The sequence below is a fragment of the Geotrypetes seraphini genome, chromosome 1 (genome assembly GCF_902459505.1).
Source record: "Geotrypetes seraphini chromosome 1, aGeoSer1.1, whole genome shotgun sequence".
Lineage (NCBI taxonomy): Eukaryota > Metazoa > Chordata > Amphibia > Gymnophiona > Dermophiidae > Geotrypetes > Geotrypetes seraphini.
Window position 1 is genome coordinate 468,492,660 of NC_047084.1, and position 14,243 is coordinate 468,506,902.

Consider the following 14,243-nt stretch of genomic DNA (forward strand, 5'->3'; position numbering starts at 1 on the left):
GTGCGCTATTACGCACGTTAAACCGCTAACGTGGCTTCGTAAAAGGAGCCCTAAGTTTTTATGTTTTTAAATTGTCTTTATAGTATTTATGATGATTGTTTTTGTTTTATTGTGAATATTCTCTTGTAATCCGTTAAGTACATTGGATTATGTAGAATATGATTAAATAAATAAATATAGTATAGTACAGTAAGTAACATGCCAGATTGAGGATGGTGTGCAAAAAGTATTCAGATAGTAGCAATGTTCAGCTGCTATCTGGATAGACTAAACCCTTGCTAATCAAAGGATTTATGCTCCAAACTTTGAGAGAATTAAGTTCCTAAAATGAATTTTTTTGAAAATTTACTATGGTTGAGCTCCTAAATTTGCACTGAAAATTTCACAAAATCCTAAATTTAGGGACACAAAAAGTATGTGGCAACAAGGGGAGATTTAGGGCAAGGAAAAAACATAAGGGCTCTTTTATAAACCTAGTTAAGCACATTTGGGAGAACATGAGATACTAACCCTCAAATTCTATATATGGTGCCTTAAGTTGTGCAGGCAAATAAGTACGCAAAGCTAATTTGCACACACAACTTAAATGATTAATTGGCATAATAGGTGCTGACAATTGGCAAGTAATACCTCATAACTGCTGCTAATTGTCACTAATTAAAAGTTCCTACACAACTTGGAAAGAACGATTCTATAAAACATATGCACCAATTCGAGTGCATGAATTTGAAAAGGGGGCATAGCCAGGGAAGGGGCATGGGTGGATGGTGGTCATCCCTAAAATTTATGGACATCGTTATAAAAGACCACGTGGCGGCCAAAAAATCAAACAAGATGCTAGAAATTATTTTTAAAAAGGGACTAACAAGACTAAGAATGTTATAATGCCCCTTTATTGCTCCATGGTACGACCTCATCTGTAGTATTGCGTTCAATTCTGGTCTCCTTATCTCAAGAAAGATATAGTGATGCTAGAAAAGGTTCAAAGAAGAGCAACCAAGAAGATAAAGGGGCTGGAACTCTTCTTGTATGAGGAAAGACTCATAAGGTTAGGGCTTTTCAGCTTGGAAAAGAGACAACTGAGGGGAGATATGACTGAAGTCTACAAAATCCTGAGTGGAGTAGAATGGGTACAAGTGGATTGATTTTTCACTCTGTCAAAAATTACAAAGACTAGGGGACATTCAAAGTTACAGGGAAATACTTTTAAAACCAATAGAAGGAAATATTTTTTAACTCAGAGAATAGTTAAGCTCTGGAATGCATTGCCAGAGATTGTGGTAAGAGCGGCTAGTGTAGCTGGTTTTAAGAAAGGTTTGGACAATTTCCTAGAGGAAAAGTTCATAGTCTGTTATTGAGAAAGATATGGGGGAAGCTTTCTAATGGATGCAAGGTGCCAAAACAGGTCAAAAATGGCAGATCGGCATGAAAACACACTTACATGCCCATGTAAACCGCCTAGAACTCGATGGGTATGGCGGTATATAAGAATAAAGTTATTATTATTATTATTATTTATAGAATAGTGTCTAAGGGCTAGATTCTCAAATCAAACCAATCGTGTGTCAATTGGTTTGCGACCCTTTTATGAGCAAATTTCCCTCCGGCCTGATTCACTTATCTCTCCTGTGATCCGCTTTGAATCTGTGCATGCAAATGAGGTGAAACACATGCAAAGTAGGCAGGGACGCGATTCACAACACAAATTTGGGACACCGATTGTGCTGGCTGATCAAGCATAGAAGCGACTGCTTGGGACCAGTCGCACAGGTCTCTGCCGACTCTCCTGCTCCATTGCCCTGCTCTCTGCTTGTGTAGGAAGAGGTTTCAGGCACCGGGGGAATCGTGCGGCTCCTGTCCCTGCTCTGCTCCCTACCCTGAGCTCTGTTTTGGAGCTGATTCTAAAAAGAGAAGGCAGGAAGTGTGACTCTCTCTGCCGCCTTCCCTGCAGTGCGAGCCACGGGTCTAGGAGCGAAGTTATCAACCGTATAAGTTTTAGTTTGAAGAAGCACTTCTGGACCACCATGCTGATTTGCTCATGGAAGGTAAGATTTTTATCAAGGATGATCCCCAAAAGTTTGACCTTCGTATCCATTTGAATAGGTGTGGTTTCAATGTGAATTGGTAGACATGTCTTCCTTATTTTCCTTACTTTGGTTTTTGAGATGTTCAATGCATATTATTTTGATTAAACCAGATGCAGATTTTGTTTAGTTTGGAATTAATTCAGGGGGTGGAGCTGTTGGATGTCATCTATGTATGCAAAAACCATGAATCCTATAGATTGGGCAAGAGTCAACAGAGGGGCTAAGAAGACATTAAGAACATAGGAACATAAGAATTTGCCTCCCTGGGTCAGACCAGAGTTCCATCCCGCCCAGCGGTCCGCTCCCGCGAAGGCCCCTATCACCTGTGAAGTGGTCTCTGACTCTTCCTATAAGCTACCTCAACGCCTATCTGTACCTCTCAATCCCCTTATCCTCTAGGAACCTATCCAAACCTTCTTTGAAGCCCTGTAACGTGCTCAGGCCTATCACGGCCTCCGGAAGCACATTCCATGTGTCCACCACCCTCTGGGTAAAAATGAACTTCCTAGCGTTTGTTCTAAACCTGCCCCCTTTTAATTTTTCCGAGTGCCCCCTTGTACTTGTGGTTCGCCATAGTGTGAAGAATCTGTCCCTGTCTACCTTTTCTATGCCCTTCAGGATTTTGAAGGTTTCTATCATATCTCCTCTAAGTCTCTGCTTTTCCAGGGAGAAAGGATGGAGTCCTGAGGGACCTCATAGTTTTGAAAGACGGTTGCAGATAATGAGTTATTAAAGCTTACTTGATAATTTCGTTCTTGGAAATATGAGAAGAACCAGTTTAGAACTGTACCAGAAATGCCTGTGGATTGAAGTCTCTTGAGAAGTAAAGTGTAATCAATAGTGTCAAAAGCTGCTGTGAGGTCCAATGATATTAGTAGAACTGACTTACGATGATCCCTGAAATAATGGATAGCAGTAGTTAGACCAATTATGGAGAGTTCTGTGGAATAGTGAGGGCAAAAACCGGTTTGATTTAGGTGGAAGGCACTAGTTTTCTCCAGGATAGAAGAGAGTTGATTGAATTCTAGTTTTTCTGTAAGTTTGGATATGAAGGGAAGGTTAGCTATCAGATAGTAGTTAGAGCAGTGGTCTTTTGAGGAATTTGCTAGTTTGAGTTTATGGAATACAGATGCCAATTTTCATGGCTTAGGCATGGGTACAGTAGAGAGGCTTGTAGTTATCATCTCTTGAATAAATGGCCCGAATATGGAGAAATGTTTTTTGAAAGTAAGAGAAGATATTGATTCAGAAGGGTTGTTCGATGTATTCATGGTCTGTATTGTTCGATCGACATCATCTAATGAAGGTGAGTAGAATTCTGTCAGAGAGCTAAAAGAGAGATAATTTTCAGTATTAGGGGAGTCTGGAGGCAAGAGAATTAGAGATTGTTTAAGGTTATTTCGAATGGTTTTGATTTTGTTGTCAAAGTATGTTGCTAGGTCCTGAGTTGATGGCCAGGCCAAGGAAGCAGCCCTTTTTCTGGTCTGTGAGGAGAGGGAGTGAACAATAGCATAGAGTGATGAAGAGTTATGTGCCTTGGCAATTTGTTTAGAATAGTATTCTTTCTTAGCTTTTTGAATTGAGAGTTTGTAGAGAGTGGCTTTTTCTTTGCAATGGCTTAGAGCGGAGAGGGAACGGTGACATCTCCATTGACGTTCAGAGGAATGAAATTGTCGGCAAATGAGAGCTAATTCTTGAGAAAACTAAGGCTTCTTCTTGGTTGCTGAAGAAGAAGTTTGTTGTTTAATGGGAGGAGATCCAAAGTTTTGATTGTTCTTCTAGTTCAAGTTTTGAAAAGTCCTCTAAATTGAGTTCAAGTGTGTCATTAATTTGTGGAGGAGATTATTTTGTTAAAGTCCCTGGAGTTGTAAGTGCGAGGAATTTGTTGTATGATGTCATCTGGAATTTGCAGATGGAGTGTAAGTAAGGAATGATCTGTCCAGGGGAGAGGACAGGTTTGTTGATTGACGAATATTGATGAAAGATTTTTTTTTGGAGTGAAGATCATGTCTTTCGTGTGTCCTGCTATTAGTGTTGGAGTAGATTAGAGGAATTAAGGCAATATCAGTCATTAAAGTTAAAATTTTGGAAGTGTGAGAGTTGTTTGGTATGTTGAAATGAATGTTGAAGTCTCCCAAGATTATTTGATTGGTATGAGATATGCTGAAATCTAATATGGCCAATTGAAGGGGCATGAGCAAGTCCTTAGAAACAGGTGGAGGAAGATAGAGAAGCTGAAAGTGGAGGGGTGTGGTGTTAGTGAATGTAAATTGTAGGATTTCAGCATAAGAAGATGAAGATGAGCAAGGAGTTTCAAATGTGAGTGGCATGGAGGAGTGGTAGATGACTACCAGGCCACTACCTTTTTTATTTTCGTGACAGTACATTTTGAATAGATAACCATTAGGGCATGCTTGATTAATATAGACTTCTTCTCCTTCTGATAGCCAGCTTTCAGTGAGACAGAGGATATGGAGCCTATGTTGTAGGATAAGGTCATGTATTAGGTGTGTATATTTTTAATGGAGCTTTGGTTTGTTGTGGGTTGGATTGGAATGAGAAGGAGGGGGACAAGAGGACGTGAGGGGAATTGTAAGTAAGTATCTGGGTCTAGAAATGAATGATGAATTTTGTGTTGAAGTCTGCGTCCCCAGATGACTGGAATCTGTGAGTCCATATTAGTGCTGGAAGGGTAGGTGTTAATAGAAAAGCAGCAAGGTTGAAGAAAAAGAAATGGGAATAACAGCAGCAGCAGCAACATTTTAGAAGACAATGAATGAACTAATAATGCACGAAGATAGCACACGAAAGAGCACATTAAGGAGGTAATGTTCCTTAAGCACGTGACTTTGTAGCATGCACCGCAGGAAGCGGGAGTTTTAAAGTGATCACTACCGGGATTGTTTCCAGGGACTGGAGTCATTGGCAAGCGGCGGCAATCTTCAGAGAGAGTAACTTTAGACACCCTGGGGAAATAGCAACATCAAAAATAAAGAGATAACTAATAAAAACTGAACAATAATTGTTAGTGACAACTTAAAATGAGAACAAAATAAGCAATAACTGAAAGTTGTTAAGGAAGAAAAGTTAAATGCAATTAGTGAGGTGGTACCAAGTAGAGCACAAAGAAAATCAGCTGGTAAGTAGGTTGTGTGAGGCAGTGAGAGGTGCACTGTTTAGTTATAGTATGATAGACATTACATTACATTAGTGATTTCTATTCCGCCTTTACCTTGTGGTTCAAGGCGGATTACATAAGAATTGCTATGATCTTAAGAAGTACATATTGAAGAGATATGAAGAACTATTTAGGAACAGATTGAACATTATCTAAATTGCTAAGGGGTAGTTGGTAGTGTAGGCTGAAGAGTAGCGTTTTTGTTTCTTTTTTGAAGGTTTTGTAGTCTGTGGTTGAAGTCAGCAGATTGGTGAGTTGTCGGTCCAGTTTTGCTGCTCTGGTGGTATATCAAGTAACTAATAAACTTGGAAACTTGGTAAAGTCCTTTCTTAACTGCAAATTTGACCATGACTTAAAAAGAGGACCTAGAAATCTAGCACTTATTTTCAGAACTAGGCTCATAAATTTGGATCTTAAATTGAGGTAAATGAATGGCAGACCTACATTTATAGACATACAAATCAATATTCTGGGCTATTTAACCGGTCAGAGCAGGATCCTACCCGGATAAACAGCACTGACTAGGATCCCGGCTAATATTCAGGCATTCAAAAGCTCAGTACAATATTAGCATAGACCACTGTGGTACTTTTAAGTTAGTTCCAGAGTGATCTAGGGGTGGAGTCTGGGTGATTTTGGATGTTATCTGGGCATTGATGATTACTTGTGCTGGTGTCCAAAGAAATATTGGGGAAGTTAGAACTGCACAAAATCCACAAATTAGTAAATTGACCACTTGAAGGAATTGCTTTACTCAGAAGACATGAAAGTTTTATTCTGCAGATAATTGTAATCCTTAGGGTTCATAGCCCCCAGAGCCAACAGAATTGCAATTAAATATCCTCCCAAATCATATTTGTCCTCATTTCTAACCAGCCGGAGAAGCAACAGGGTATGTGCTGTTGGGGGGGGAGGGGGGTGTCAGACAATCTGTAGTATCCATATATCTTCAAGTCATTTCCTCGTTAATTTCATGATTTTTCTCTAGTGATTGTCCTTTTTTTTTCTTTGAAAATCAATAAAAATATTTGAAATCAATTTCCTAACAGCATATTTCATATGTGGTTTATAGGCCTGTTCCCTGTATGGATATAAAGGTCTTTCTTGGTCAAGGGAGGAAGTCTGTAAATCCTATAGAAATTTGGATTCAGGAAGCACAGATAAGGTGAGTTATCCAAGAATGGAGACTTTGACAGCTGACTTCTGTAGCAGTTTGAGTCAAGTCACCTAAACAATTATCCTGGTACCGGCAGTAAATTTTGCTGGCATCTGGATAGCTTTCAAGATCCATCATAGACACAAATATTCAGAGCCAGTAGCTAGATATAGCCCAGTACTAGATACCTGTTTTGGTGAGCAAATTTTAAAAATGTTTGTTTTTCAGGGTTTTTGATTTATACTTTTAAATCTGTGGACATTTTGCTAGTGAAAATGAAACAGCAAAAACTCACACTGTTAATATTTAACAGTACAGTAAATCTTTGGATTGCAAGTAACTTGGTTTGCAAGTGTTTTGCAAGACAAGCAAAACATTTTATTAAATTTTAATTTGATATACAAGCAAGCTCTTGCAATACAAGTACATACAGTATATACACATCACAACTGAGCCGATGGTTCTTCTATCTCTGACTGCAAGAGTGTAGTGACTTTACAGTCTACAGCCCAGAAATATCAAGAAGAAACAAGTTTATCTAAAGTATTTTTTAATGAGTATAACTTATAGGCAGACTGGTCTTTATCTGCTGTCATTTACTATGTTACTATGACTATTCTAAATGAGCGAAGTCTTGCAATACAAATACGTATAGTATTGTGTATTAAAGTTTTTGGGTTTTGACACGAATCGTCTGAGTTTCCATTATTTCTTAAGGGGAAATTCACTTTGATATACGAGTGCTTTGGATTACAAGCACGCTTCTGGAACAAATTATGCTCGCAAACCAAGGTTTTACTGTATAAAAAAAAATGGACCTCATTTCAGCATTGACCAAATGGGTTATTTACTTTATTTATTTATTTAAAAATTTCTCACCCCCGCTTAAACCTCACGTGGTTTACAAAATACAAACATAGGGGTCCTTTTACTAAGGCGTGCGAGCCGTTTTAGCGCGTGCTAAACGCTAACGAGTCCATTATAGTCTATGGACACTTTAGTATTTAGCGCCTTAGCAAAAGGACCCCATAGTCATAATCTGTCATTCAAACATTTAAAATAACAACACATAATTTATCTAACATTCACCACAGCCAGCAATATAATTCAATCAATTAAAAGCTTCTATGAACAGAGTTGTTTTCAATACCTTATTAAGGCCCTCTTTTACAAAAGCGTAGTAAGCATTTTAGCATGGATTTAGTGCACGCTAAATCAATGCGTGCACTATCCGCTAACGCTTCCATAGGATAACATGCAGGCATTAGCATTTAGCATGTGTTTAACGCACCTTTGTAAAAGAGGGGGGTGTAAATCTTTGAATATCAGGGAGCAAATTTAATGGTCCTGTCAAATTGTTCCATAATAATACATCTGCCATTGCTCTGGTTATGTTCAGACTAGTAAATGTATAGCAAACAAGCTAAAGTTAGGACAGCCATTTTGTTGTTTAATTTTGTCCAGTTTGTTATTCAGTTAGCATTCGGAATATGGCCACTAACTAGATATCCTCTGGCTCTGCCCAGGTTTCACCCACGGTCTTTCCAAAAAATGCCAAGGTGTTCCTATTTAGTAGCATCTGGTTAATGCCACTGAATATCCTTCTCACTGGCACTTAACCGATTAGCAACACTTTTTAACCAGATAAGTGGCTTTGAATATTGGTCCCACAGGGTTTCTAAGCACAAATTATAAGAGCATAATCATCCTGTTTCAGATAGAGACCAATATAAGTCACAAATATCTGCTAGAATCCCAAAGATCAAATTTTTTCCTTCTTTCTCATACTCAGAGATAAGCAATGGTTTTCCAAAGTCTACCTGGCTATTAATCTTTTATGGATTTTCCGCTTTCAGCTTAACTATTGTGAATGACTTGACCACTTCTTCTAGCAATAACTTCCATAAGTTTATTGTATATTGAGTGAAAAAAATTTTTTTTGACTTTTGAAAAATCTATTGCTTATTTGATAGAGTTTAGCATAGTTTTAGTACTATTTGAAATGGTAGACAAACAACCATTATCTATTTACCAGCTCTGCCCCTCTTATGATTTTAGAACATCTATGATATCCTTTCAAAATCATTTTCTCTTAAAGCTGACAAACCCTGGCCCATTTAGTCTTTCTTCAAAGAGGAGACATTCTTCCTCCTTTATCATGCTGGTTGATCTTTTATATGCCTTCTGTATGCCATTATTAGGGACATTTTTCAATATTTTTTATTTTTAGTATTTATAAGCGACTAGAACTCCAGTAGGAAAAATAGCCATTTTTACACCAGAAAAATGTCAATCTTTTTGTTTCAAAATTGGACATTTTCTAGTTATTCATCAACTTGACTTGTAAGCAATAGATAAAAATAAGGCTAGATGAAGCCGTGGAGGGGCATAATCAAAAGATACGGCGAAGTCTGATTAGAATGTATGGTGCTAAATGCCCAAGGTCGGCAGGAGGAAAATGTCCATTTTCAAAAAATAGGTCTAGAATTTTTTTTTTTCAAAAATTATCTATCTGGACATCCAGGCCATTGATCATCCAGACCGCCAGTACGTCTATCTTTATACCACCTTACAGAACACTGCTGTGAACTTCACAAAAAGGGTGCCACATAAACATCTCACTAGAACTTCCTTATAGGTTATGGTGAGCCCTCTAAAACACCACCAAAACACACTATACCCATCTGTCTACAACCCCAATAGCTCTTATGGCTGCAGGTGGCACCTGTATGTCAGTAGAGTAGGGTTTTGGGTTTTTTTGGTGGGCTCACATTTTCCACCATGAATGTAGTGGTTAGAGTGGCTTATGGGCCTGGGTCCTCCTCTCTATGATTCACTAGCCCCTCCCCCCCCCTCCTCAAGCTATTTAATACACCTGTTTGCAGCTCTGCTAGGCTTTCCTATAGCAGATGTTGATGTTCCGGAGACAGGTATATGTACTTTTTTATTCAGATATTTGTGGCAGTGTGAGGGAGTCAGTGATCACTGGAGGAGTGTGTATGGGTCTTTACGTTGTTTCTGCAGTGGCAATCTGGTAACTTTGGATACCTTCTTGACACTTATACCTGCTTTTACATCGTCTAATTCAGTGTTCTTCAACCACCGGTCCATGGACCAGTGCCGGTCCACAGAAATTTCCTGCCAGTCCACAGGGCCAGCACGTGCATCAGGCACAAAACAATGTTCTTCAACCGCCGGTCCATGGTGCGATCGATGCGGCGTTATCTTTGAGCCAGCACCCTCTTCCTCATTGATTCAGTGCATAAAGCCATGGGCAGTGGCTCCTACGGGCATCCTGTGCCTGAACCGGAAGCCGCCTTTCTGATGTTGCAACGTCAGAGGGAAGGCTTCCAGATGAGGCACGATACGTGCAAGGTGCAATTAGTACTATTATGGGGGCGGGGTCTGGAGTGGAGATTGGGTAGAGATACACGGGGCATGGCCCACGACTTAGCCCAGTGTTCTTCAACCGCCCGTCCACAGACCAATGCCGGTCCACAAAATAATTCTTTTATTTCTGCCGGTCCATAGGTGTAAAAAGGTTGAAAAACACTGGTCTAATTCACAATGTATAAGTTTCATCCAGGAAGTCTCGTGAAACATTCGATTATCCCTGCAGGATGACTAAGTCTAGGTTGGCCCACATCATACCCAAATACCGCCCTAACCACTCTTCCAGATACGCCCCTTTCAGCTCTGGGCGCACAGCGGCATTTAGAGGCCTAAAAAGTCCCTGGATACTTCCAGAAATTCGATTTGATTATCAGCACTTAGATGGCCTGTCTTTTAGGTTATCCAAGTGCCAACTTGGGCGGGTGTTTAAATTTTGAATATGAGCCCCATAATATACAGTATTTAAACTGGACATCATTTGGGAGTATTGACTATACATCTTTATTTATGTTTAGAATGCTGATATTTCTCTCTTGATGTACACTAGATTAATTTCTTGACATTAATGAGTATATTATGCTAATTGCAAAATAAAAAATGTAAAGATAAATAAATAAATAAATAAACCGGAAAAAATTTGATGTCATTTCAGTGATCAACATCCAAAAATCTATATATAAAGCCAAATCTTATTTTGGAACCCTAAATCATGTTGTCCTTTGAGAACTTTAATTAAAGTTTTAAGGTCAACCATGCCATTTCCTGACCCTGTAGTATGGAGAAAGCAGAAAAATAATGTCTCCCTCCTCTGCCCCCTACTCCTCTCCTTGCGGTTCGCAACTCTACGATCATTTTGATATGTAACCTCTTGTAACTACTCTCTCCTTGCTGTTTGCAACTCTATGATCAATTGGATATGTAACCACTTGTAATCTCTGTTTAACTAATGTGAACCGCCTAGAACTCTTCGGGGTATGGCGGTATACAAAAATAAAGTTATTATTATTTTTTATTATTATTATTTCTGTTTAACAAAAGTTTCAGAATCTTTTTCCAAAACAAACATAACAGTTTCATATCGTTATTTATTTATTTAAAAAAAATTATAGTCTGTATATACTGTACCTATGCAAATTATATAATTACACACATAAATCAATAACAATGCAGCACATAAGACTCCAGCAATAATGAAATCACCATACATTAAATAATACACTCCCACACACTTGTACAAATAGGTGTGTTTTCAGCAATTTCTTAAAACTACATTTAGACACACACTGCTGTAACCATCCTGGAAGATTATTCCACCATAGGGGAGCCACACATGAAAGTGAACTCATTCTAGTGTTCTGGTAATGCACTCTATTATATTCTTCCAAGGATAGCTTCATTTAATGTTTCAGATCTTAATGTACGATTAGGGTAATACAAAGAAAAGAGCATCGTCATACAAAATTTGCTGCACCAATGCTAATGTTTTAAATTACGGTAATGCAGCTTTTAAAAAAAAAATATAGGTGTGCTATGTTCTATCTTTGAAAGTTCCTCTTATAGGAGCTGTTGCCCCTGGGGATGGGACTAGTCCTTTGGACCTCTGAGGTCACTTGTGTAAATTCAACTTGGCTCATTCTGCTGCTTGGCTTGGACAATTAAGACTATTTTTTAAATTTTTTGCTATCTTTGAAATCTGTCAACTGCTTTGAGGCCAGTGCCATATGACATGGATCAATATGGACAGCGAAAACTACAAATTTCAGCAAAACCCTATGTGATAAAATTATTGTAAAGTTATATTCTAATTTGGGTTGTAAATTCTCTTAAATTAATGCAAATTTGCTGAAGAAACAAATATTTTCTTGAAATTTGTTATTCAGTGCTATCTATGACATGCGTATAGTCACAGGATAGCACTTAGGTGGTGTATTGGCATATATATGCATATATGTGACCAAGGCAGCAGGGTCTTTATCTGCCATCATTTACTATGTTACTATGTTTTTGGTTGGAAGGGCCAAATAAAGCATTCTCCAGCCCCACTCCCATTCCCTCCAATTGCTGATCCTGTGTTGGACAAAATATTGTTGGGGCCATAGCCCCTGTGACCCACCCCATTCTCTTGTCTATGCATCTGATAATGCCTACTTTATAAAAAATTTCCCCTAATAATATTGGAAAGCTATTCAATCTAATTTTTCAGTTATCCCATCTAGCCCGGGAGGATGCTGACCAAAATGGGCCACAAGATCACAAGGTGCTTATTGAGAGACATGCCAGATGGCAGCAGAATACAATATTCACATAGGTGCTTCTCCAGCTGTTGGGCTAGATGGGATAATTGAAAAAATAAGATTGGAAGATGGCTATATAACACTGAAGGGGTAACTCTATAGTCTTCCTAGAAGGTTTTCTAAGCCAATGATGAGAACAGTTCCCAAGTTAATAAAGTCAACTGTACTGATAGGGAATCAGAGGTTTTTACTTTCCAGTTTAAATATATTTCAATGCCAGATATAAAAAGTAAGAGTCACTAATATCTTAATAGGGAGAGCAGTATAAGTATAAGTTGAGTTTTGGGCCAATTTGATGTGTTTATGTTTTCATTCCTTTTCTCTAGTATTATTGATGTGATTGTAAACTATGATAAGAGTAAAACAGAAATCCTTTTGGTAGGGGTGGCCCTTGCTCAATGCCTTTAACTTTTTTGGTGGTCATGTATGATTTCTCTGGAAGTCTGAGCTTAAGAATGATTTTGGAACCAGACTTTTGCAGGGAAAGAATCAGGTGACAAGGACTATGAAAGTGGTGGGTTTTTTTTTGTCTTTTTTTTTAGATTTTAACATGGTATGGTATGGTATGAAGGCCATTTTTAATCTGTTGAATTATTTCAACTAGTGATCCAGATAATTTTATCAGTTTAGATGCCCCTACATCACTTCCTATTTCAAACTACTCATCACCAGGAAATCCATTATGAAATAATAAGTTTAAAAGATCTAAAAGTTATACTATAATTTAGAGGGAAGAGAAACTTTGAAATTTTAATAATCGTATTTTTATTCCCACAGGTATAATCTGAAAATGGGAACTAAAAATCACACCATTGTGACATCATTCATTCTCTTTGGAATGTCGGATCTTCCAGAGCATCAGATCTTGCTTTTCTTGATATTTTTAATTCTGTACCTGCTTAACTTGTTAGGAAATATTGTCATGATCACATTAATAGTCATTGACCCTCAACTTAAAACCCCCATGTATTTCTTTCTCTGTAACTTGTCCTTTGCAGACATGTGTTTGGCCACAGTCAATGTTCCTAATCTACTGGCCAATTTATTTTCCAAGAGTAAAACCATTTCTTACTCTGGATGTATTGCACAGATGCATTTCTTTATTACTACAGTAGTTGTTGAAAGTTTTCTTCTTTCAGCGATGGCATACGATCGGTATGTGGCAATCTGTAACCCTCTCCATTATACACTGGTGATGAACAGGAAACTCTGTAGCCTTCTAGCAGCTGGATGCTGGACCATTTCTTACCTCCATTCCTTGTTGCACACTTTGTTGATGTCTCAGTTGTCCTTCTGTGGACCAAATACAATTGACCACTTCTTCTGTGACCTCCTACCTCTACTAAAACTCTCCTGCTCTGACATCTCCACCAATGAAATAATGATTTTTACTGAAGGAGCTATCTTAGGATGTAGTTCCTTCCTGTGTATACTGATTTCTTATGTACACATTCTCATCACCATCCTTGGCATTCGGTCATCTGAGGGGAGACACAAAGCCTTCTCCACTTGTTCCTCTCACCTTATTGTGGTGACTTTGTACTTTGGGTCTGCTTATTTTACCTATCTTCAACCCTCTTCTAGCTATACCCATGAAAGGAACAGAGTCATGACTGTGATGTACACAGTTGTTACACCAATGCTGAACCCATTTATCTATAGTCTTAGAAACAATGATGTGAAGAGGGCTCTAATACGTACCATTGGCAGAAGGCTGATTCCTGTTCAGACATGTAAAGCCTCTTGTTCTAATTAAAGTTTACCATTCTCCCCCTTGCAAGTTTGTCTATAACCCATATTTCTTATCTAAATTTTACAATTTGAAGGAAAAGTTGGAGGAAGAGGAAAATATTTTGAATGATGTAAAGAAGATACAAATGGAATTGGTTAAGGAGAGATCTTATGTTTCCCGCAAGATGGAGAACTTTGAAAATCAACTGAGGAAAAATAATTTAAGACTTTTGAACTTTCCAAAATGTCCTATTTTATCACCAGTTGAGATGGCTAGGAAATATTTTCGTGAAACTTTAGTCATTCCACCAGAAAATTTACCTCCAATTGTTAGAGCTTACTATTTGAATATAAAGACACCACAAGGGGAATCCACTCCTACAGAAACCTTAACGGATAAAGTA

General features: G+C 38.3%; 1 protein-coding gene across 1 annotated transcript; it reads left to right on the plus strand.

The window, feature by feature from the left end:
• Positions 1 to 12,898: 12,898 nt before the first annotated feature.
• LOC117368432 (olfactory receptor 1F1-like) lies at positions 12,899 to 13,864 on the plus strand. Its single transcript, XM_033962088.1, has one exon. It carries the CDS (start codon positions 12,899 to 12,901, stop codon positions 13,862 to 13,864), a length of 966 nt encoding a protein of 321 aa, XP_033817979.1.
• Positions 13,865 to 14,243: the final 379 nt, after the last annotated feature.

Excerpts from the sequence above, each read along its gene's own strand:
- LOC117368432 (XM_033962088.1), top strand. The coding sequence starts at position 12,899 with ATGGGAACTAAAAATCACACCATTGTGACATCATTCATTCTCTTTGGA.